This window comes from Bombina bombina, chromosome 3, assembly GCF_027579735.1.
Source record: "Bombina bombina isolate aBomBom1 chromosome 3, aBomBom1.pri, whole genome shotgun sequence".
Taxonomy (NCBI): Eukaryota; Metazoa; Chordata; class Amphibia; order Anura; family Bombinatoridae; genus Bombina; species Bombina bombina.
Genome location: NC_069501.1, coordinates 34,441,651 through 34,467,729, shown reverse-complemented (window position 1 = coordinate 34,467,729; position 26,079 = coordinate 34,441,651). Strand labels below are relative to the sequence as shown.

General features: G+C 43.1%; 1 protein-coding gene across 1 annotated transcript in view; it reads left to right on the top strand.

Moving 5' to 3' along the window:
- WARS2 (tryptophanyl tRNA synthetase 2, mitochondrial) overlaps positions 1–26,079 on the top strand; it is a 123,793-nt gene that overhangs the window by 49,661 nt on the left and 48,053 nt on the right. Inside the window, exons 3-4 of the mRNA XM_053705131.1 lie at positions 25,029–25,109; positions 25,506–25,591. Coding sequence (XP_053561106.1) covers positions 25,029–25,109; positions 25,506–25,591 — 167 coding nt within the window. The remainder of the gene's footprint in view (positions 1–25,028; positions 25,110–25,505; positions 25,592–26,079) is intronic.

Here is a 26,079-nt window from a genome sequence, read left to right as displayed (position 1 = left end):
GAGGAGACTCCTTGTTCATTATGTTTAAAAGCCATGGTGGAACCCCATATGAGAATGTGTACTAAATGTATTGATTTCACTTTAAACAATAAAGATCAGCTTTTGTCTTTAAAAAAATGTATCACCAGAGGATTCTGACGAGGGGGAAGTTATGCCGACTAACTCTCCCCACGTGTCAGACCCTTTGACTCCCGCTCAAGGGACTCCCGCTCAAATGACGCCAAGTACATCAAGGACGCCCATAGCGATTACTTTACAAGACATGGCGGCAGTCATGGATAATACACTGTCAGCAGTATTAGCCAGGCTGCCTGAATTTAGAAGAAAACGAGATAGCTCTGGTGTTAGGCGTAATACAGAGCATACAGACGCTTTAAGGTCCATGTCTGATACTGCCTCACAATATGCAGAAGCTGAGGAAGGAGAGCTTCAGTCTGTGGGTGATATCTCTGACTCAGGGAAACCTGATTCTGATATTTCTACTTTTAAATTTAAGCTTGAGAACCTCTGTGTATTGCTTAGGGAGGTTTTAGCTGCTCTGAATGACTGTGACACAATTGCAGTGCCAGAGAAATTGTGTAGACTGGATAAATACTTTGCAGTGCCGGTGTGTACTGAGGTTTTTCCAATACCTAAAAGGTTAACTGAAATTATTAATAAAGAGTGGGATAGACCCGGTGTGCCGTTTCCCCCCCCCTCCTATTTTTACAAAAATGTTTCCCATAGACGCCACCACACGGGACTTATGGCAGACGGTCCCTAAGGTGGAGGGAGCAGTTTCTACTTTAGCAAAGCGTACTACTATCCCTGTCGAGGACAGTTGTGCTTTTTCAGATCCTATGAATAAAAAGTTAGAGGGTTACCTTAAGAAAATGTTTATTCAACAAGGTTTTATCCTGCAGCCCCTTGCATGCATTGCTCCTGTCACTGCTGCTGCGGCGTTCTGGTTTGAGTCTCTGGAAGAGGCTTTACAGGCAACGACTCCATTGGATGACATACTTTATAAGCTTAGAGCACTTAAGCTAGCTAATTCTTTTGTTTCTGATGCCATTGTTCATTTGACTAAACTAACGGCTAAGAATTCTGGATTTGCCATCCAGGCGCGTAGGGCGCTATGGCTTAAATCTTGGTCAGCTGACGTGACTTCAAAGTCTAAACTACTTAACATTCACTTCAAGGAAATTATTGCTGACATTACTGGAGGTAAAGGTCATGCCCTTCCTCAGGACAGGTCCAAATCATGGGCCAAACAGTCTAATTTTCGTGCCTTTGGAAACTTCAGGGCAAGTGCAGCATCAACTTCCTCTGCTACAAAACAAGAGGGAACTTTTGCTCAGTCCAAGACGGCCTGGAAACCTAACCAGTCCTGGAACAAAGGCAAGCAGGCCAAAAAGCCTGCTGCTGCCTCTAAGACAGCATGAAGGAACGGCCCCCTATCCGGTAACGGATCTAGTAGGGGGCAGACTTTCTCTCTTCGCCCAGGCGTGGTCAAGAGATGTTCAGGATTCCTGGGCGTTGGAGATCATATCTCAGGGATATCTTCTGGACTTCAAGGCTTCCCCTCCATAAGGGAGATTTCACCTTTCACGATTATCTGTAAACCAGATAAAGAAAGAGGCATTCTTACACTGTGTGCAAGACCTCCTAGTTATAGGAGTGATCCATCCAGTTCCAAAGGAGGAACAGGGACAGGGATTTTACTCAAATCTGTTTGTGGTTCCCAAAAGAGGGAACCTTCAGACCAATCTTGGATCTAAAGATCTTAAACAAATTCCTCAGAATTCCATCATTCAAAATAGAAACTATTCGGACCATCCTACCTATGATCCAGGAGGGTCAATATATGACTACAGTGGATTTAAAGGATGCTTACCTTCACATTCCGATACACAAAGATCATCATCGGTTCCTAAGATTTGCCTTTCTGGACAGGCATTACCAGTTTGTGGCTCTTCCCTTCGGGTTAACTACAGCCCCAAGAATTTTTACAAAGGTTCTGGGGTCACTTCTGGCGGTCCTAAGGCCGCGGGGCATAGCAGTGGCCCCTTATCTAGACAACATCCTGATACAGGCGTCAAACTTCCAAATTGCCAAGTCCCATACGGACATAGTTCTGGCATTTCTGAGGTCGCATGGGTGGAAAGTGAACGAGGAAAAGAGTTCTCTATCCCCACTCACAAGAGTCTCCTTCCTAGGGACTCTGATAGATTCTGTAGAAATGAAAATTTACCTGACGGAGTCCAGGTTATCAAAACTTCTAAATTCTTGCCGTGTTCTCCATTCTATTCTGCGCCCTTCGGTGGCTCAGTGCATGGAAGTAATCGGCTTAATGGTAGCGGCAATGGACATAGTACCGTTTGCGCGCCTACATCTCAGACCACTGCAACTATGCATGCTCAGTCAGTGGAATGGGGATTACACAGATTTGTCCCCTCTACTAAATCTGGATCAAGAGACCAGAGAGTCTCTTCTCTGGTGGCTATCTCGGGTCCATCTGTCCAAAGGTATGACCTTTCGCAGGCCAGATTGGACAATTGTAACGACAGATGCCAGCCTTCTAGGTTGGGGTGCAGTCTGGAACTCCCTGAAGGCTCAGGGATCGTGGACTCAGGAGGAGAAACGCCTCCCAATAAAAATTCTGGAATTGAGGGCAATATTCAATGCTCTTCAAGTTTGGCCTCAGTTAACAACCCTGAGGTTCATCAGATTTCAGTCACGACTGTGGCTTACATCAACCATCAAGGGGGAACAAGGAGTTCCCTAGCGATGTTAGAAGTCTCCAAAATAATTTGCTGGGCAGAGAGACACACTTCCCACCTATCAGCGATCCATATCCCAGGTGTAGAGAACTGGGAGGCGGATTTTCTAAGTCGTCAGACTTTTCATCCGGGGGAGTGGGAACTCCATCCGGAGGTGTTTGCTCAATTGATTCATCGTTGGGGCAAACCAGAACTGGATCTCATGGCGTCTCGCCAGAACGCCAAGCTTCCTTATTACAAATCCAGGTCCAGGGACCCGGAAGCGACGCTGATAGATGCTCTAGCAGCGCCTTGGTCTTTCAACCTGGCTTACGTGTTTCCACCGTTTCCTCTGCTCCCTCGACTGATTGCCAAGATCAAGCAGGAGAGAGCATCAGTGATCTTGATAGCGCCTGCGTGGCCACGCAGGACCTGGTATGCAGACCTAGTGGACATGTCATCCTTTCCACCTTGGACTCTGCCTTTGAGACGAGACCTTCTACTACAAGGTCCTTTCAATCATCCAAATCTAATTTCTCTGAGACTGACTGCCTGGAGATTGAACGCTTGATTTTATCAAGGCGTGGCTTCTCCGAGTCAGTCATTGATACCTTAATACAGGCACGAAAGCCTGTCACCAGGAAAATCTACCATAAGATATGGCGTAAATATCTTTATTGGTGTGAATCCAAAAGTTACTCATGGAGTAAGGTTAGGATTCACAGGATATTATCTTTTCTCCAAGAGGGTTTGGAAAAAGGATTATCAGCTAGTTCTTTGAAGGGACAGATTTCTGCACTGTCTATTCTTTTGCACAAGCGTCTGGCAGATGTTCCAGACGTTCAGGCGTTGGTTAGAATCAAGCCTGTGTTTAAACCTGTTGCTCCCCCATGGAGCTTAAATTTGGTTCTTAAAGTTCTTCAAGGGGTTCCGTTTGAACCTCTTCATTCCATAGATATCAAACTTTTATCTTGGAAAGTTCTTTTTTTGATGGCTATTTCCTCGGCTCGTAGAGTCTCTGAGTTGTCTGCTTTACAATGTGATTCTCCTTATCTGATCTTTCATACAGATAAGGTAGTTCTGCGTACAAAACCTGGGTTTTTGCCTAAGGTGGTATCTAATAAGAATATCAATCAAAAGATTGTTGTTCCATCATTGTGTCCTAATCCTTCTTCAAAGAAGGAACGTCTTTTACATAATCTGGACGTGGTTCGTGCTTTAAAGTTACTTACAAGCTACTAAAGATTTTCGTCAAACATCTGCTTTGTTTGTTGTTTACTCTGGACAGAGGAGAGGTCAAAAGGCTTCGGCAACCTCTCTTTCTTTTTGGCTAAGAAGCATAATCCGCTTAGCCTATGAGACTGCTGGACAGCAGCCTCCTGAAAGGATTACAGCTCATTCTACTAGAGCTGTGGCTTCCACTTGGGCCTTTAAAAATGAGGCTTCTGGTGCAGCGGAGACTTCCTGCTGGAGGCGGAGCACACAGGTAGCACAGGTGTTAGCTCCCGCTCCAGGTACACGCTGCCTGGAGAAAAAACTACCTGCCAGCGTTTTGCCGAATTTTCCTTGGCCGTGGAAACTCTATCCGGCCCGGATTTGGGATCCTCGGATCCTCGCAATAGAAGTCCCCCAAAGCAGCCAGGTCCGTGCTTGTTGGCTGAAGCACAAGTTTTATTCCACAGAGACGGCGGGGCAATACAAGTACCTAGCCTACATATACAGACTGAACTTGCGGTTAAGACGCACCGCATATGCCAAATCAACAGGCTAAGCAAGTTCACGGTTGCTCTGCTGTGTATGTGGGAAACCCCTCGCCCGGTGGTTGGATATACAGGGCTGGACTTCAGTCAACCTAGACTCAACCCATACGCAACCCAGACTTAAAATTGGTGTATATATCTTCTCTTTTCACTGCGGAGGCTATTACTTACCCCCGCTGGGGGTCCGGTGCGCCAGTGTCTCTGCGGTGGTTGCTGATCCCGGTGCCTCGACAAGTGAGACACAGAGGGGAACGCTGTGGATGCTGAGGCCGGGCCCCGCTGGTGGTCCCGGGGAGAAGGATTGTAGCAGCACCTAAGCGCAAGGCGTGGCTGATTGCAGCGGATGAATTCTCTCCCCTTTCCTGGGGATCCTCTTGTGGCTCGCTTCCGGAGTTGAGTGGTCGGCGGACAGAGTACCCCACGTGCTGCTCCCTGGTGTAGTGGTGTGTGTTTGGGGCAAAGAGTCGGCTGCAGAGCTCGGATGGGCCCCCCCGCTCGGAAGCTATAGTTCTACCTGGGCACGTACGGCGATCTGGTTAGTTTCCATCCCCAGAACCACAACGGAAGAAGGTAGATATAGCAGCGTTTGGGCTGCTGGGCTACACAGAATCCGGGTGAGGACAGATCGTTGCTGGTGAGATACTAAATTCAATTCCTTAAAGCTAATATGCGCCCATAAAATGCATCGGCATCCTTGGTGGTATGATATGCCCTAATATGCTGTTATACACCTCTCCTTGCCCTCAAGATTATTTCTGCTGGGAATACAACTTATGCGGACTGGGTTATTTGACTTTAATAATTCACAAACCCTGTTTCAGTTGGGTGTAAACATCAAATAATCTGGACTAGCTGGTGCCCGCACTTAGACTTTCCTGAGTTGATATAATCAGGGAGATATGAGACTGGGCCTGGAAATAAACAGCTGAATAAATATATTGTGTAATGTAATACAGGGCTTATTACCTGGTATATATATACCGCAGTTTTATGCTTGACACTTTATAAAAGTCTCTTTTTGTCTTGATTTACATTTTCAGGTACCAGAGTGTTTTTACATACATTGAGATAATATTGCCTTAAACTGGTTAGAATAACGAAATTTAAACCTGTCTAGTCTATGGTTTCTTTTTTTTCTTTTTTATTGAGTGTAGACTTGGTATAATATACACAGATCCCTGAAATTAGATGTACTGAAAGCAGAGTTTAGATATACAAAAGAGAGACACACAGGTGAAACACCTTAATAAGCTCTATAACAGAGTTTAGCTACAATCTATTTAGCCTGTCTCTCTTTTGTGCTTTACTGAATCACTATAGCTATACACAGCTGTACAAATTTCTTAGGCAGATAATATGCTCACTTTATAAGATAGGCACCTTGATATGCTAGTAATAATAGTAGTATAGGATAGTCTAATTACAATCTGTTCAGGCAGGGTTTTCCTTGATATAGTGCACAAGCAAGGTGTGATTGTATATAGGTAATAGTGAGGTAAAATGCTTAGGACAATCTAAATATTATCTGTTTAATCTGTGTTTTTGCTACAGTGTATACATACCACAGTGTCTAACTGTAAAGGTTTGAAGCTAGACAGTATTCCCGCTACCTAAGAAAAGACCATATTGTCCATAGTTATATTGCTTAGATTACACTGAAATACGCTGGCTACAACATTCTTATGACCTGAGGGCGGGTTTTTGGAGTAATTTTCTCACTTAGTCATTTGTTAGCTACTAATAACTTAATAAGTTTGCACTACTTTAGGAAGTTTACAGATCCTTGTATCATGAACTAAACCTTTTTTTTTTTTTTTTTTTTTTTATCCTCTCTCCCTTGAGAGTTCACCGAATAGACACTGGTATAGAATTTTTTTTTAACACGATAGTATAACAAGGATTAAGATAGAAGTATTTAAATACAGGTCTTGAAATCCCTTGCACCTGTGCCTCCTCACACATAGTGTTAAGTTTAACAAACAAATGTATTAGAAATTCACCTAGGATATTAGATTAGAATATACACGGCCATAGGGTAAGTTCATAGTACACAATACAATAGCTTGAAAAATATAAATTAAGCAGGGTAAGACCCTAACCGTTCTATATAAAAAGCTGATCATTGATTTTTGGTTAGACGATACAGGTTAGTGCTAAGTAAGGGTTAAATTCACTTTTTGGATAAAACTCCCCCATTTTTTTTTTTCTTTCTTTTTTTTTTTTTTTTTTCTTTTTTTTTCTCCCTCTTTTCTCTCTCTCTCATAAATTTAACTATTAGTTGTAAGCAGAAGTCTATGGATAGGTACATGCACCAAAAGAGTTCTCCCTCCAATATGCTGCCTAAATCTAAAGATAAGAAAGGGGGCAGCAGGACGCTGGATGCTAACATTGACACTCCATTAGATAAAAGTTTATCGTCTCTAATGACTAGTAACATGGCAGAGTTTGCCACCGAGGTGGCAAAAATTCTAACTCCTCAATTCGAATCTGTAAAATTAGAAATTGGATCCGAAATTTCAAATCTTACTGCAGAAGTTAGACAATTCTCCGCAAGGATGGAGGAAGCGGAAAATCGGATCTCGGATTTAGAGGATAGATTTAATATACAGGAGCCTATTACTGAGGCACATAGAAAAATTATTGCATCATTACAAGCAAAGATTGAGGATCTTGAAGATCGCTCTAGACGAAATAACCTGAAAGTGATAGGCCTCCCAGAAACGTCAGAGTTTCAAGATCTGATGGCCTTTGTGTCTATTACGCTCCCTCAGGCCTTGCAGATTCCGGCTCCTGCTGTCCCCTTCCAGATAGAGAGGGTGCACAGGATAGGGCCGCGCAGAGAAGATAATGTGGGCAATAGACCCAGACCAGTTATATTCAAATTTCTTAATTTCCAGGACAAGATGCTATATCTACAATATTATCGAAAATGTAACCCCTTAGTGTTTCGCTCTCACAGACTATTGATCTTTCAGGACTTTTCATCAGAAACTCTGGCTAAAAGAAGAGACATGTCTTTCTTTTATGGCAGATTACAGAAGGGAAATTATAATATCAGATTAATATATCCTACGAGATTGGTGGTACTGAGAGAGGGTAAATACTTCACATTGAATAATGTCATGGAAGCAGAGACTTTCTGCAGAGAGGAGGGGGTCCCATAAAGTTGCCAGTAGTAAGCAATCTCTGGCTTTTATTTTTCTCTGCTGCTGTTTATGTGTGGTTTATTATGCATCTGCTTATTGTATCCGCTTTATTGCGAGAAAGTCGATGGTTTATTCTCCTTTTTTTTTTTTTTTTTCTTTCCCTTTTCTTTTCCCTCTTCCTCCTCCTGACCTGTTCGCCCAGAGGTATTTTGCCTCCTCTCTTACAATATACGTTTAAAATGTCATGGAAAATAAATTAAATCTTCTGTCTTGGAATGTGGGGGGTGTAACCTCCCCCATGAAACGTAAATCTATAATTAAACATCTGGGTAAATTCCGACCCGATATAGTGCTGCTGCAAGAATTACACCTCAAACCCCAAGAATTTCCCAAACTTAAATCCAAATGGGTAGGGGAGGTGGTGGCAGCGCCCGCTACATCCAGAAAAAGAGGGGTGGCCATATTACTTAACAAAAATTTGAATTATCATGTGCATAATGTGGAGGCAGACCCGGAAGGGAGATTTTTAATATTGGAAATCGAAATCAATAAAATACGCTATGTAATAAGTAATATCTACGGCCCGAACCAAATAGACTATAATTTCTGGGCTATGCTAACATGTACATTACATAAATTTATAGGTAATAATTTAATCATTGCTGGTGATCTTAATTTGATTTCAGATACCGTATTGGATAATTTGAAAAAAAGATCACTGCGGGCGAGATGCAGAAAGGTTCGTATCTTTCATAAATTTTGCTCTCAACTAGGCCTAATCGACATCTGGCGCTCTCAGAATCCAGATTGTCGCGCATTTACATGCATGTCTCACGCGCAACAGGCGTTGTCCAGGATAGATTACTTTTTGATTTCAGACTCTCTCCTTGGTTGGAACTGGACTTCACAAATTGAAGATATTATAATATCGGATCACGCGATTATCTCATTGTCATGTAATATGGCTTTAAGAAATATAAGTGGTATCCGCTTTTCCTTCCCTAAATTTTTAAATAATAATGTAAATTTTCAGAATTGGTTAAAATCTAGGTGGGACGAATACTCAAAAAACAACAGGAACTACTTCGACAAGATTGAGGTATTTTGGGAAGCCTCTAAGGCGGTCTTGCGTGGGGAAATAAAATCTTATATGATTTCTTTGAAAAAGAAATATACTCAGGTAGAGAGACAGATGGCTAATCAAGTTAAAAATGCATATAGAAGATACATTAGTAATCCCATGAAACAACATTGGGAGACATATGTAAACGCCAAGACAGTGCGTGATATCCACATAAAACAAAATAGTGTACAGGAGGACATTAGAGCGAAAGCATTGTATGGCGGCCATAAAGGAAGATCCGCAAAATTTTTGGCCAGACTGGTCAAACCTGCTCTAAGGCAAGCCATTCCAGCAATTAAACTGGGTACTGCACGTTAAACGAAGCACCCTGACATTGAAAGGGTATTTGTGGAATATTTCCAAGAGGTATTTAAATCTGAGACCCCAAATCCAAGTAAGAAAGCAGAATTTTGGCAGAGGATAAAGGTTCCAAAACTCTCTGGAGACATGAGAAACTCTCTGAATGTTAGTATATCTGAAGAGGAGATAACAACTGCAATTAAACAGGCCAAACCAAATAAAGCAGCCGGACCCGACTCGTTCCCCATTGAATTCTACAGAATTTTAGAACCACAGGTGGTACCGGTATTAGAAAAGCTATTCAATCACTATTTTTCAGAAAACTCAAGTTGCTCCCAGTACTTCGCGGCCGCAAATATTTCATTAATTTTGAAAATGGGTAAAGACCCTGAGATACCCAATTCTTATCGTCCCATATCTGTCCTAAATACGGACTATAAGATTTTGGCTTTCATTCTCGCCAATCGGCTGAAACCATGCATTGGGAGTATAATACATGGTGATCAATCGGGTTTCATGCCAGGACGAAACCCTGTTAAAAATATGCGCAAATTATTAATACTAATCGAGTCGTACTGGAATGGACAGGTGTCTCCCAATCAACATAAGAACATAGATAAAGCAATTCTAACGGTAGATGCAGAGAAAGCATTTGATCGTGTTGATTGGGACCACTTGTTATATTCCCTGGAGCAATTTGGCGTGTCGGGAAAATTTATTGAGTATATTAGATTAATTTATAGTGCTCCAACATCCGCACTAATTATCAATAATGTTTTATCCCAACGTCTGACCTTACACAGAGGGACTAGGCAGGGGTGCCCCCTCTCCCCTCTTTTATTCAACATCAGCTTAGAACCCTTGGCTATATTACTGCGTCAAGAGTTAGAGGGTATTCCATTGGCAGGGAAGAAACACGTTTTGCTTCTGTACGCAGATGATCTACTCTTATTTCTATCCAATTTGAATAGAGAGCTGCCAACTTTACAGAGTATTGTTGCGGATTTTGGCGAGATATCTGGGTATAAAATAAATACCTCAAAATCAGAGTTACTGTGGCTATATAAAGATCCCACATCCCATATAGAACATCCATTCTTAGAAGTTCCACAAATTTCATACTTAGGTTTGAAATTATCTCGTAATCCAGCGGAATGGTACAAGGCAAATTTTACGGACTGCCTGGAACAATGTGGTAAAAAATTAGATGAATGGGTTGGATTGCCCATATCACTTTCGGCTCGGGTGATGTTGATCAAATCAGTCATTTTCCCTAAATTTCTATATGTCCTACAAAATATACCGCTTTTTTTGCACAAAAAAGATGTTATTAAGTATAATAAAGCATGCGCGCGTTTTTTATGGAAAGGCTCTAAACCCAGAATTGCATGCCATCGACTTATGAATAACAAGCTCGCAGCGGGGCTGGCTCTCCCCAATATCCAGGCCTACAATTTGGCATGTATCGCCAGGATCGCGATAGACTGGATATCAGAAAAGGAGCAAATTTCCTCCTTTTCTGAGGAATCAGAATTGGTCGCCCCCTTCGGCTTGAAGGCTCTACTTCATTGCCCTCTAACCTCGCTACCATCTAACATCTTTTATCAATCTATGCTTAAGAACATCATAGTCGCATGGCAAAAACTATGTAGTACCCTGGAATGCCCAGTAAATGTCTCAAACTATCTACCTATTTGTGGTAACCCCAACTTTATACCCGGGCTGTCTAACCGGATTTTTAAAGAGTGGGCGGCAAAGGGTCTGAAATTTGTGGGACAGATCCGGTGAAGTACGGGGCTACCAGTAACATTTGCAGAATTGGTACAGAAATTCAATTTGGGAACACATGAGTTCTACGCCTATTTGCAAATCAGACACTATCTCCAAGAGTTACTTTATAGTTTTGGAAATAATTGGTCTTTAGGGGATATCCAGACTAGGGTAAATTTACACGCAGCTGGCGTATTCGCAATATCTTCACTATACTCACTTATAATCCAAAAACCTTCTAATATGCAGGTTACTGATATGACAATGAAATGGTCGCCTTATTTTCCGGATATAGACGAACAGACGGTTATCGGTAGCTTCAAGATAATACAACAAAGTTGGGTCCCAACTTCATGGAGAGAATCTCAAATCAAAATAGGCCTACAGAGGTATTATACACCAAATCAGTTATCCAAATGGTATAAGACTACCTTTTTATGCTCTAGGTGCTCCGCAGTAGAAGCGGACTTATTCCACTGTCTGTGGGCTTGTCCTAAAATTATCCAATACTGGATGAAGATAGACTACTGGATGAATACAACCCTACATTTAGAACATCATTTAAAGCCTATTGATATTTTTTTTCTAGTGTACTATCAAGGTACACTGAAAAATTTTAGTCTCATCAATACAATTATATTAATGGGACGCATTCTTATCTTTAAATTATGGAAGGCGCAAGATGCACCCCAAATATCGCACTTCAAAAAAGCTTTATTAAACCAACTTACTGTAGAACAATTTAATATCCCTTACCCCCAAGATGAACACTTATCCACTTTTTTCCGGAAATGGGAATCTTTTATCATATCCTTGCCGCTGACATGTCAACGGAAGGTGATTAAACCATTCAGTAACTCTGTGTTTATAACGACAAATATATATGCAGGGCACTTCCCTCGAGAGTGGGTAGAGGGTTAGTTGCCAGAAGTGTAGAAGGGGACATGGATGAATAGGTCAGTGATGGAGGACGGAGGTTCCTCTTTGCGTTTTTCTTTTTTTTTTTTTTTTCCCCTCTCTTTTTGTTTTTCTTTTTAGGTTTCTTTTTCTTTTTTTTTTTTTTTTTTTTTTTTTTTTCTTTCTTTTTCCTCATTGAGAACTGAACTGGAATATGCACTGTAAAAACTGTAAATTTTGATATGTAATGTTAGATTCTATTGCTGTAAATGTGAATCTATCTTTTTTTGTGATTATGTAACTTTCTTTATATTCATTAAAAATAATTAAAAAAAAAAAAAAAAATGAGGCTTCTGTTGAACAGATTTACAAGGCGGCGACTTGGTCTTCGCTTCATACTTTTTCAAAATTCTACAAATTTGATACTTTTGCTTCTTCGGAGGCTATTTTTGAGAGAGAGGTTTTACAGGTAGTGGTACCTTCAGTTTAAGTACCTGCCTTGTCCCTCCCTTCATCCGTGTACTTTAGCTTTGGTATTGGTATCCCACAAGTAATGGATGATCCATGGACTGGATACACCTTACAAGAGAAAACACAATTTATGCTTACCTGATAAATTTATTTCTCTTGTGGTGTATCCAGTCCACGGCCCGCCCTGTCATTTTAAGGCAGGTAAAATTTTTAGGTTAAACTAAAAATTTACCACTACACCCTATGGTTTCTCCTTTCTCGGCTTGTTTCGGTCGAATGACTGGATATGGCAGTTAGGGGAGGAGCTATATAGCAGCTCTGCTGTGGGTGTCCTCTTGCAACTTCCTGTTGGGAATGAGAATATCCCACAAGTAATGGATGATCCGTGGACTGGATACACCACAAGAGAAATACATTTATCAGGTAAGCATAAATTGTGTTTTCGATCGCCTAAACCACTTCCTATCCAACTCATTGCTTGACCCCCTGCAATCTGGCTTCCATCCCCAACACTCAACTGAGAGTGCCCTCACCAAGGTTACTAACAATCTTCTTTCTGCTAAAAACAATAGCCACTATTCAATACTTATCTTACTTGACCTGTCTGCTGCCTTTGACACTGTTGACCATCCCCTCCTCCTACGGACTCTCAGCTCCCTTGGGCTCAGGGACATTGCCCTCTCCTGGATCCACTCTTATCTCTCTAATAGGTCCTTTTCTGTCTCATTTGCTCCTCCTCTCCATTGCCTCTGTCGGAGTACCTCAAGGCTCTGTTCTAGGCCCTCTACGCTTCAACTATCACCTCTATGCTGATGATACTCATACTTACCTATCCACCCCTGCACGCTCTCCTTCTGTCCTTTCCCACATCAGCGACTGCTTATCTGGCATTTCTTCCTGGATGGCCTCTCGCCACCTATAAATCAACATGTCCAAGTCTGAGCTTCTTCTAATCCCCCCCCCATCTAATTCTACTCCAGTCACTGTTGGTGACACCACTATCTCCCCATCACCCCAAGTCTGCTGCCTAGGAGTTACGCTTGACTCCAATCTGTCCTTCATACCCCACATTTAATCGCTCTCTTGATCCTGTAGCAACCACCTATGCAATATCTCCAAAATTCGTCCTTTTCTGAGTGCTGAAACTACTAAACAACTAATCCATTCCCTAGTAATTTCCCGGCTTGACTACTGTAATAACTTACTAACTGGCCTTCCTCTCTCCCGCCTTTCCCCCCTTTAATCCATCCTAAATGCCTCTGCTAGGCTAATCCACCTCTCCCGACGCTCTGTATCCGCTGCACCCCTCTGGGAATCCCTTCACTGTCTCCCCATTCACAGCAGAATTAAATTCAAAATTCTCACTCTGACCTACAAAGCCCTTACCAATGCAGCCCCCCCCCCCACCTGTCCTCATTCATCAACAAATACAGGTGAAACTCGAAAAATTAGAATATCGTGCAAAAGTTCATTTATTTCACTAATGCAACTTAAAAGGTGAAACTAATATATGAGATAGACTCATTACATGCACAGCCTGCTCTCATCAGAAAAGAGGACTTTGGACCACTGATCAACAGACCAGGTCTGTTTTTCTTTAGCCCAGGTAAGACGCTTCTGACGTTGTTTGTTGTTCAGGAGTGGCTTGAAAAGAGGAATACGACATTTCAAGCCCATGTCCAGAATCTGTCTGTGTGAGGTGGCTGTTGATGCACTGACTCCAGCCTCAGTCCAGTCCTTGTGAAAGTCCCCAACACTTTTGAATGGCCTTTTCCTGACAATCCTCTCCAGGCTGCGGTCATCCCTGCTGCTTGTGCACCTTTTTCTTCCACACTTTTCCCTTCCACATAACTTTCTATTAATGTGCTTTGATACAGCACTTTGGGAACATCCAACTTGTTTTGCAATTACCTTTTGAGGCTTTCCCTCCTTATGGAGGGTGTCAATGATGGTTTTCTGCACAACTGTCAGGTCAGCAGTCTTTCCATTGACTGTGATTCCTACTGAACCAGACTGAAAAGACCATTTAAAGGGTCAGGAACCCTTTGCAGGTATTATAGCTTAATTAGCTGATTAGAGTGGGACACTTTGAGCCTAGAATATTGCACCTTTTCACAATATTCAAATTTTTTCAGATTGTGGATTTGGGGTTTTCATGAGCTGTAAGCCATAATCATCACAATTATGACAAATCACGGCTTGAACTATCTTGCTTTGCATGTAATGAGTATCTCATATATTAGTTTCACCTTTTAAGTTTCATTAGTGAAATAAATGAACTTTCTCTTGTTAAGTGTATCCAGTCCACGGATCATCCATTACTTGTTGGATATTCTCCTTCCCAACAGGAAGTTGCAAGAGGATCACCTACAGCAGAGCTGCTATATAGCTCCTCCCCTCACTGCCATATCCAGTCATTCTCTTGCAACTCTCAACAAAGATGGACGTAGTAAGAGGAGAGTGGTGTATTATAGTTAGTTTTTTAACTTCAATCAAAAGTTTGTTATTTTTAAATGGTACCGGAGTGTACTGTTTCATCTCAGGCAGCATTAGAAAAAGAATCTGCCTGTGATTTCTATGATCTTAGCAGAAGTAACTAAGATCCACTGCCGTTCTCACATATTCTGTGACTTCAGAGGGGGAATGGCGTGCAGGTTTTCCTGCAATAAGGTATGTGCAGTTAATATATTTCTAGGGATGGAATTTGCTAGAAAAATGCTGCTGATACCGGATTAATGTAAGTTAAGCCTTAAATGCAGTGATAGCGACTGATATCAGGCTTATTAACAGAGATACATACTCTTATAAAAGTGTAATATAAAACGTTTGCTGGCATGTTAATCATTTTTATATATGTTTGGTGACAAAACTTATTGGGGCCTAGTTTTTTTCCACATGGCTGGCTTGATTTTTGCCTAGAAACCGTTTCCTGAAGCTTTCCACTGTTGCAATATGAGTGGGAAGGGCCAATTTTAGTGCTTTTCTGTGCAGCTAAAAATACTGACAGAGCCATTCAGCTTCCCTCTGCATGATACAGGACATCTCTGAAGGGCTCAAAAGGCTTCAAAGTCGTGTTTGAGGAGGGTAACAATCACAGTAGACTGTGGCAGTTGTTGTGACTGTGTTTAAAAAACGTTTTTGTCATTTATTATTCTGTTTTTGTTATTAAGGGGTTAATCATCTATTTGCAAGTGGGTGCAATGCTCTGCTGACTTGTTACATACACTGTAAAAATTTTGTTAGTGTAACTGCCTTTTTTCACTGTTATTTCAAATTTTGTCAAAATTTGTTTCTCTTAAAGGCACAGTAACGTTTTTTATATTGCTTGTTAACTTGCTTTAAAGTGTTTTCCAAGCTTGCTAGTCTCATTGCTAGTCTATACAAACATGTCTGAAACAGAAGATACTTGTTCATTATGTTTAAAAGCCATGGTGGAGCCCCATAGGAGAATTTGTACTAAATGTATTGATTTCACCTTAAACAGTAAAGATCAGTCTTTATCTATAAAAGAATTGTCACCAGAGGGGTCTGTCGAGTGGGAAGTTATGCCGACTAACTCTCCCCACGTGTCGGACCCTTCGCCTCCCGCTCAAGGGACGCACGCTAATATGGCGCCAAGTACAATCAGGGACGCCCATAGCGATTACTTTGCAGGACATGGCTGCAATCATGAATAATACCCTGTCAGAGGTATTATCCAGATTGCCTGAATTGAGAGGCAAGCGCGATAGCTCTGGGGTGAGACGAGATAAAGAGCGCGTAGATACTGTAAGAGCTATGTCTGATACTGCGTCACAATATGCAGAACCTGAGGACGGAGAGCTTCAGTCTGTGGGTGACGTCTCTGAATCGGGTAGACCTGATTCAGAGATTTCTAATTTTAAATTTAAGCTTGAGAACCTCCGTGTATTGCTTGGGGAGGTATTAGCTGCTCTGAATGACTGTGACACAATTGCAGTGCCAGAGAAATTGTGTAGGCTGGATAAATACTATGCAGTGCCGGTGAGTACTGATGTTTTTTCCAATACCTAAAAGGCTTACAGAAATTATTAGTAAGGAGTGGGATAGGCCCGGTGTGCCCTTTTCCCCACCTCCTATATTTAGAAAAATGTTTCCAATAGATGCCACTACACGGGACTTATGGCAGACTGTCCCTAAGGTGGAGGGAGCAGTTTCTACTTTAGCAAAGTGTACCACTATCCCGGTTGAGGACAGTTGTGCTTTTTCAGATCCAATGGATAAAAAATTAGAGGGTTACCTTAAGAAAATGTTTATTCAACAAGGTTTTATTTTACAGCCCCTTGCATGCATTGCGCCTGTCACTGCTGCGGCGGCATTCTGGTTTGAGGCCCTGGAAGAGGCCATCCATACAGCTCCATTGACTGAAATTGTTGACAAGCTTAGAACTCTTAAGCTAGCTAACTCATTTGTTTCTGATGCCATTGTTAATTTGACTAAACTAACGGCTAAGAATTCCGGATTCGCCATCCAGGCGCGTAGGGCGCTATGGCTCAAATCCTGGTCAGCTGATGTGACTTCAAAGTCTAAATTACTCAACATTCCTTTCAAGGGGCAGACCTTATTTGGGCCTGGTTTGAAAGAAATTATTGCTGAAATTACTGGGGGTAAGGGTCATACCCTTCCTCAGGACAGGGCCAAATCAAAGGCCAAACAGTCTAATTTTCGTGCCTTTCGAAATTTCAAGGCAGGTGCAGCATCAACTTCCTCTGCTTCAAAACAAGAGGGAATTTTTGCTCAATCCAAGCAGGCCTGGAAACCTAACCAGTCCTGGAACAAGGGCAAGCAGGCCAGAAAGCCTGCTGCTGCCTCTAAGACAGTATGAAGGAGTGGCCCCCTATCCGACAACGGATCTAGTAGGGGGCAGACTCTCTCTCTTCGCCCAGGGGTGGGCAAGAGATGTGCAGGATCCCTGGGCGTTGGAGATCATATCTCAGGGATATCTTTTGGACTTCAAAGCTTCTCCTCCACAAGGGAGATTTCACCTTTCAAGATTATCTGCAAACCAGATAAAGAAAGAGGCATTCCTAAGCTGCGTACATGATCTCCTTGTAATGGGAGTGATCCATCCAGTTCCGCGGACGGAACAAGGACAGGGGTTTTATTCAAATCTGTTTGTGGTTCCCAAAAAAGGAGGGAACCTTCAGACCAATTTTGGATTTAAAGATCCTAAACAAATTCCTCAGAGTTCCGTCATTCAAGATGGAAACTATTCGAACCATTTTACCCATGATCCAAGAGGGTCAGTACATGACCACAGTGGACTTAAAGGATGCCTACCTTCACATTCAGATTCACAAGAATCATCATCAGTTCCTGAGGTTTGCCTTTCTAGACAGGCATTACCAATTTGTAGCTCTTCCATTCGGGTTGGCTATAGCCCTAAGAATTTTTACAAAGGTTCTGGGCTCACTTCTGGTGGTCCTAAGACCGCGAGGCATAGCGGTGGCTCCTTACCTGGACGATATCCTGATACAGGCGTCAAGCTTTCAAATTCCCAAATCTCATACAGAGATAGTTCTGGCATTCCTGAGGTCGCATGGGTGGAAAGTGAACGAAGAAAAGAGTTCTCTATCTCCTCTCACGAGGGTTTCCTTCCTAGGGACTCTAATAGATTCTGTAGAAATGAAAATTTACCTGACGGAGTCCAGGTTATCAAAACTTCTAAATGCTTGCCGTGTTCTTCACTCCATTCCGCGCCCCACGGTGGCACAGTGCATGGAAGTAATCGGCTTAATGGTAGCGGCGATGGACATAGTGCCATTCGCGCACCTGTATCTCAGACCGCTGCAATTATGCATGCTCAGTCAGTGGAATGGGGATTACACAGATTTGTCCCCTCTACTAAATCTGGATCAGGAAACCAGAGATTCTCTTCTCTGGTGGTTATCTCGGGCCCATCTGTCCAAGGGTATGACCTTTCGCAGACCAGATTGGACAATTGTAACAACAGATGCCAGCCTTCTAGGTTGGGGTGCAGTCTGGAACTCCCTGAAGGCTCAGGGTTCATGGACTCAGGAGGAGAAACTCCTCCCAATAAATATTCTGGAGTTAAGAGCAATATTCAATGCTCTTCTGGCTTGGCCTCAGCTAGCAACACTGAGGTTCATCAGATTTCAGTCGGCCAACATCACGACTGTGGCTTACATCAACCATCAAGGGGGAACCAGGAGTTCCCTAGCGATGTCAGAAGTCTCCAAGATTATTCGCTGGGCAGAGACTCACTCTTGCCACCTGTCAGCAATCCATATCCCAGGTTTAGAGAACTTGGAGGCGGATTTTCTAAGTCGTCAGACTTTTCATCCGGGGGAATGGGAACTCCATCCGGAGGTGTTTGCTCAATTGGTTCTCTGATGGGGCAAACCAGAATTGGATCTCATGGCGTCTCGCCAGAACGCCAAGCTTCCTTGTTACGGATCCAGGTCTAGGGACCCAGAAGCGGCACTGATAGATGCTCTAGCAGCGCCTTGGTTCTTCAACCTGGCTTATGTGTTTCCACCGTTTCCTCTGCTCCCTCGTCTGATTGCCAAAATCAAACAGGAAAGAGCATCGGTGATATTGATAGCGCCTGCGTGGCCACGCAGGACCTGGTATGCAGACCTAGTGGACATGTCATCCTTTCCACCATGGACTCTGCCTCTGAGACAAGACCTTCTAATACAAGGTCCTTTCAATCATCCGAATCTACTTTCTCTGAGACTGACTGCATGGAGATTGAATGCTTGATCCTATCAAAGCGTGGCTTCTCCGAGTCAGTAATTGATACCTTAATACAGGCACGAAAGCCTGTCACCAGGAAAATTTACCACAAGATATGGCGTAAATATCTTCATTGGTGTGAATCCAAGAATTACTCATGGAGTAGGGTTAGGATTCCTAGGATATTGTCCTTCCTCCAAGAGGGTTTGGACAAAGGATTATCAGCTAGTTCTTTAAAGGGACAGATTTCTGCTCTGTCCTTTTACACAAGCGTCTGGCAGAAGTTCCACGTTCAGGCATTTTGTCAGGCTTTAGTTAGAATTAAGCCTGTGTTTAAACCTGTTGCTCCTCCATGGAGCTTAAACTTGGTTCTTAAAGTTCTTCAAGGGGTTCCGTTTGAACCCCTTCATTCTATTGATATCAAACTTCTTTCATGGAAAGTTCTTTTTCTGATGGCTATTTCCTCGGCTCGAAGAGTCTTGGAGTTATCTGCCTTACATTGTGATTCTCCTTATCTGATCTTTCATTCAGATAAAGTTGTTCTGCGTACAAAACCTGGGTTTTTACCTAAGGTGGTTTCTAACAAGACTATCAATCAAGAGATTGTTGTTCCATCATTATGTCCTAATCCTTCTTCAAAGAAGGAACGTCTTTTGCATAATCTAGACGTAGTCCGCGCCTTGAAGTTTTACTTACAGGCTACTAAAGATTTTCGCCAAACATCTAACCTGTTTGTTGTTTACTCTGGACAGAGGAGAGGTCAGAAGGCCTCGGCAACCTCTCTTTCTTTTTGGCTTCAGAGTATAATCCGTTTAGCCTATGAGACTGCTGGACAGCTCATTCTACTAGAGCTGTGGCTTCCACCTGGGCCTTTAAAAATGAGGCCTCTGTTGAACAGATTTGCAAGGCTGCAACTTGGTCTTCCCTTCATACTTTTTCCAAATTTTACAAATTTGATACTTTTGCTTCTTCGGAGGCTGTTTTTGGGAGAAAGGTTCTACAGGCAGTGGTTCCTTCCGTTTAAGTTCCTGCCTTGTCCCTCCCATCATCCGTGTACTTTAGCTTTGGTATTGGTATCCCACAAGTAATGGATGATCCGTGGACTGGATACACTTAACAAGTGAAAACATAATTTATGCTTACCTGATAAATTTATTTCTCTTGTAGTGTATCCAGTCTACGGCCCGCCCTGTCCTTTTCAGGCAGGTCTAAATTTTAATTAAACTACAGTCACCACTGCACCCTATGGTTTCTCCTTTTCTCGGCTTGTTTCGGTCGAATGACTGGATATGGCAGTGAGGGGAGGAGCTATATAGCAGCTCTGCTGTGGGTGATCCTCTTGCAACTTCCTGTTGGGAAGGAGAATATCCCACAAGTAATGGATGATCTGTGGACTTGATACACTACAAGAGAAATAAATTTATCAGGTAAGCATAAATTATGTTTTTGCACGATATTCTAATTTTTCGAGTTTCACCTGTATACTCCAGCCCGTCCCCTAAGATCCAACAATGATCTACTCCTTGCCTCTTCTACCATCACCTCCTCCCATGCTAGACTACAGGACTTCTCTTGTACGGCACCAACCCTCTGAATCGCACTTCCTCGAGCTGTCAGACTTTCCCCCAACCTCTCCTCCTTTAAACGCTCCCTAAATACTTTCTTGTTCAGGGAAGCCTATCACCAAATCAGTAACTAATGAATTCCACTTGCCTAATAGTTGCCCTCATTTAACTCCACACTAACATCATTCCCACCTTTGCAGTCCCCCACCTCCTGTTTCTCACCCTGCTACCCATTTAGATTGTAAGTTCACACGGGAACAGGGCTCCCAATTCCCCCTGTATTTGTTTGTTAAATTTTGTCTCATATTGTACTGTCCTTTTTACCTTTATTACCCATGGACAGCGCTGCGGAATCTGTTGGCGCTTTATAAATAAAGAATAATAATAATAATAATAAAACTGTAGGCTTAGATATATGGCACAATTAGCAGCTAGTGACTGGACGCATCTACAGAAGACAGGAGTTAGTAACTGTAGGCTTAGATATATGGCACAATTAGCGGCTAGTGACTGGACACATCTACAGGTGTTAGTAACTGTAGGCACAGATATATGGCGCAAGTAGCGGCTAGTGACTGGACACATCTACAGAAGACAGGAGTTAGTAACTGTAGGCTTAGCTATATGGTGCAATTAGTAGCTAGTGACTGGACACATCTACAGGTGTTAGTAACTGTAGGCGCAGATGAGCGTTATTGTGCCTGGATTAGTCTACAGAATGCACGTTCTAGTAGCTATTGACTTACATATGGCGCAGTGAGTGTGTTGGTGCCTGGCTCAGAGGCAGCACATGCTGTGATGTGAGATATCACAGAAAATGCAGCCTCTCTGCAGAAAGAATGGGACACATGCAGCAACTTTTAGCGCTTTTGCTTTGCAGAGCTGTTTCATTTTCAACTGCAGCAACAAATAATAAAACTTTAAAAATTGCTTTATCCTCCTGTTAATCAACGCAATTGAGCTTATGCTTTAGTGTAACAGTCTAATTTAAACATTTAATTTCAAAATGACCTGCAGAAAACTCTTCCCAAAAAATAAATCTCATTGCAGAAAGTGAAAAAAGTTCTGCCTCTGGGGTGCCTGGACACATCTACAGAAGGCACATGCCAGTAACTATAGGCTTATGTATGGCACAGTGAGTGGCTAGTAGTTGGACACGTCTACAGGAGGCACGTGCTAGTAACTATAGGCTTATGTATGGCACAGTGAGTGGCTAGTAGTTGGACACGTCTACAGAAGGCACATGCTAGTAGCTGCTGGCTTATATAGGGTGCAGTGAGTGGCTAGTAGTTGGACACATCTACAGAAGGCACATGCTAGTAGCTGCTGGCTTATGTATGGCACAGTAAGTGGCTAGTAGTTGGACACATCTACAGGAGGCACATGCTAGTAGCTGCTGGCTTATGTATGGTATAGTGAGTGGCTAGTAGTTGGACACGTCTACAGAAGGCACATGCTAGTAGCTGCTGGCTTATGTATGGCGCAGTGAGTGGCTAGTAGTTGGACACGTCTAGAGAAGGCACGTGCTAGTAGCTGCTGGCTTATGTATGGTGCAGTGAGTGGCTAGTAGTTGGACACGTCTACAGAAGGCACATGCTAGTAGCTGCTGGCTTATGTATGGTGCAGTGAGTGGCTAGTAGTTGGACACATTTACAGGAGGCACATGCTAGTAGCTGCTGGCTTATGTATGGTGCAGTGAGTGGCTAGTAGTTGGACACGTCTACAGAAGGCACATGCTAGTAGCTGCTGGCTTATGTATGGTGCAGTGAGTGGCTAGTAGTTGGACACATCTACAGAAGGCACATGCTAGTAGCTGCTGGCTTATGTATGGTGCAGTGAGTGGCTAGTAGTTGGACACGTCTACAGAAGGCACATGCTAGTATCTGCTGGCTTATCTATGGTGCAGTGAGTGGCTAGTAGTTGGACACATCTACAGGAGGCACATGCTAGTAGCTGCTGGCTTATGTATGGCACAGTGAGTGGCTAGTAGTTGGACACATCTACAGAAGGCACATGCTAGTAGCTGCTGGCTTATGTATGGTGCAGTGAGTGGCTAGTAGTTGGACACATCTACAGGAGGCACATGCTAGTAGCTGCTGGCTTATGTATGGCGCAGTGAGTGGCTAGTAGTTGGACACGTCTACAGAAGGCACATGCTAGTAGCTGCTGGCTTATGTATGGCACAGTGAGTGGCTAGTAGTTGGACAGGTCTACAGGAGGCACATGCTAGTAGCTGCTGGCTTATATAGGGCACAGTGAGTGGCTAGTAGTTGGACACATTTAGAGAAGGCACATGCTAGTAGCTGCTGGCTTATGTATGGCACAGTGAGTGGCTAGTAGTTGGACACATCTACAGGAGGCACATGCTAGTAGCTGCTGGCTTATGTATGGCACAGTGAGTGGCTAGTAGTTGGACAGGTCTACAGGAGGCACATGCTAGTAGCTGCTGGCTTATATAGGGCACAGTGAGTGGCTAGTAGTTGGACACATTTAGAGAAGGCACATGCTAGTAGCTGCTGGCTTATGTATGGCACAGTGAGTGGCTAGTAGTTGGACACATCTACAGGAGGCACATGCTAGTAGCTGCTGGCTTATGTATGGCACAGTGAGTGGCTAGTAGTTGGACACATCTACAGGAGGCACATGCTAGTAGCTGCTGGCTTATGTATGGCACAGTGAGTGGCTAGTAATTGGACACATCTACAGGAGGCACATGCTAGTAGCTGCTGGCTTATGTATGGCACAGTGAGTGGCTAGTAGTTGGACACGTCTACAGGAGGCACATGTCAGTAACTATAGGCTTATGTATGGCGCAGTGAGTGGCTAGTAGTTGGACACATCTACAGGAGGCACATGCTAGTAGCTGCTTGCTTATGTATGGTGCAGTGAGTGGCTAGTAGTTGGACACATCTACAGGAGGCACATGCTAGTAGCTGCTGGCTTATGTATGGTGCAGTGAGTGGCTAGTAGTTGGACACATCTACAGGAGGCACATGCTAGTAGCTGCTGGCTTATGTATGGTACAGTGAGTGGCTAGTAGTTGGACACGTCTACAGAAGGCACATGCTAGTAGCTGCTGGCTTATGTATGGCACAGTAAGTGGCTAGTAGTTGGACACATTTACAGGAGGCACATGCTAGTAGCTGCTGGCTTATGTATGGTGCAGTGAGTGGCTAGTAGTTGGACACATCTACAGAAGACACATGCTAGTAGCTGCTGGCTTATGTATGGCACAGTGAATGGCTAGTAGTTGGACACATCTACAGGAGGCACATGCTAGTAGGTGCTGGCTTATATAGGGCACAGTGAGTGGCTAGTAGTTGGACACGTCTAGAGAAGGCACGTGCTAGTAGCTGCTGGCTTATATAGGGCACAGTGAGTGGCTAGTAGTTGGATACATTTAGAGAAGGCACATGCTAGTAGCTGCTGGCTTATGTATGGCGCAGTGAGTGGCTAGTAGTTTGATACATTTAGAGAAGGCACATGCTAGTAGCTGCTGGCTTATGTATGGCACAGTGAGTGGCTAGTAGTTGGACACATCTACAGGAGGCACATGCTAGTAGGTGCTGGCTTATATAGGGCACAGTGAGTGGCTAGTAGTTGGATACATTTAGAGAAGGCACGTGCTAGTAGCTGCTGGCTTATATAGGGCACAGTGAGTGGCTAGTAGTTGAACACGTTTACAGAAGGCACATGCTAGTAGCTGCTGGCTTATGTATGGCACAGTGAGTGGCTAGTAGTTGGACACGTTTACAGAAGGCACATGCTAGTAGCTGCTGGCTTATGTATGGCACAGTGAGTGGCTAGTAGTTGGACACGTTTACAGAAGGCACATGCTAGTAGCTGCTGGCTTATGTATGGCACAGTGAGTGGCTAGTAGTTGGACACGTCTAGAGAAGGCACATGCTAGTAGCTGCTGGCTTATGTATGGTGCAGTGAGTGGCTAGTAGTTGGACACGTTTAGAGAAGGCACATGCTAGTAGCTGCTGGCTTATATAGGGCACAGTGAGTGGCTAGTAGTTGGATACATTTAGAGAAGGCACGTGCTAGTAGCTGCTGGCTTTTATAGGGCACAGTGAGTGGCTAGTAGTTGGACACGTTTAGAGAAGGCACATGCTAGTAGCTGCTGGCTTATATAGGGCACAGTGAGTGGCTAGTAGTTGGACACGTCTAGAGAAGGCACATGCTAGTAGCTGCTGGCTTTTGTATGGCACAGTGAGTGGCTAGTAGTTGGACATGTCTACAGAAGGCACGTACTAGTAGCTGCTGGCTTATATAGGGCACAGTGAATGGCTAGTAGTTGGACACGTTTAGAGAAGGCACGTGCTAGTAGGTGTTGAAGTCTGGCGCAGTGAGTCTGCTGGTGACAGGACGTTCCTCTATAAGGTTCTGCATGTTTACAGTGTTTACAGTGTCTGTAGCTACATTTGCAGATAATCTGTTTGGTGTCTGTAATTTTATGTTGTATTTCTGTGTAATTTCCTGTTTGCCTGCTGCCAATCACGGTGCTTATCAGGTGTTATATCCTATGCCCTCTTCAGGTAGCTGAGCATGCGCAGTTGGGTTGGATCCTCAGCTGTCTCACCTCCATGCCCCGGTTACGGCATTTACCGCAGTGGAAGGTGAGTGCTGTGCTTTCCTATAAGCAAATGACTTGTGTGCAGCTTTGTTGTCCTTACACTGAAATAGCTCTATTTATGTAAGTTCTATTCCCTATCTCTGGCTTAGAAAAAATCAGCTAAGTTCAACAACTTTCAAAATCTTATGTCAAACCTATGCTTCCTTTTATGGTACCAATAATCAATAAATAACTTTCATTTTTTACAATACATAAAACACATTAACATTACTTCATAATATTTACAGAAAACCCAACACAAAACAGACATTTACATAGTGATTCAAGATTCATATATGAAGTACTGCTTTACTGTCCTTTTTAAGTCTTTTTTTTTTCTCTCCTTAACATTTGTGGAAAACATTTTTTTTTTTTTTAATTATTTTTTATTTTTTTTTAGGTAAAGAGTCAAAGCCAACAGAACAAAGGCAGCGTTGGGCTGTTCACCTACCCCGTGCTTCAGGCAGCTGATATACTGCTATATAAGTAAGCACAATCCATACAAACAGCACTTGCAAAACCAACACACCTGCAATAAGAAGACAGTCACAATGCAATAACACTCATTCCTTCTGTTATTAATCTTATTATTATCATCAGGTATTTGTAGAGCGCCAACAGATTCCACAACGCTATGACATAGGTGGTATATAAATAACATTTACAGAGGTTGAGTGGGTAGAGGGCCCTGCCGAGAGTTGTCGGCTCTTATGAAGATGGACTACAAGCAGCTGGGCTCATAGGCTTACATGTTATGGGGTTTAAAGGGATAGCAGTGGAGATAGGAAGGTTAGTGTGGGTTGTGTGCATCCCTGAACAGAAGAATCTTTAGGGAGCGCTTGAAGCTTTCAAAACTAGGGGAGAATCTTGTGGAGAGAGGCAGAGAGTTCCATAAGATGTGAGCCAGTCTGGAAAAGTCTTGTAAACGAGAATGTAAGGAGGTAACGAGAGGAGGAGAGTAGGAGGTCATGAGC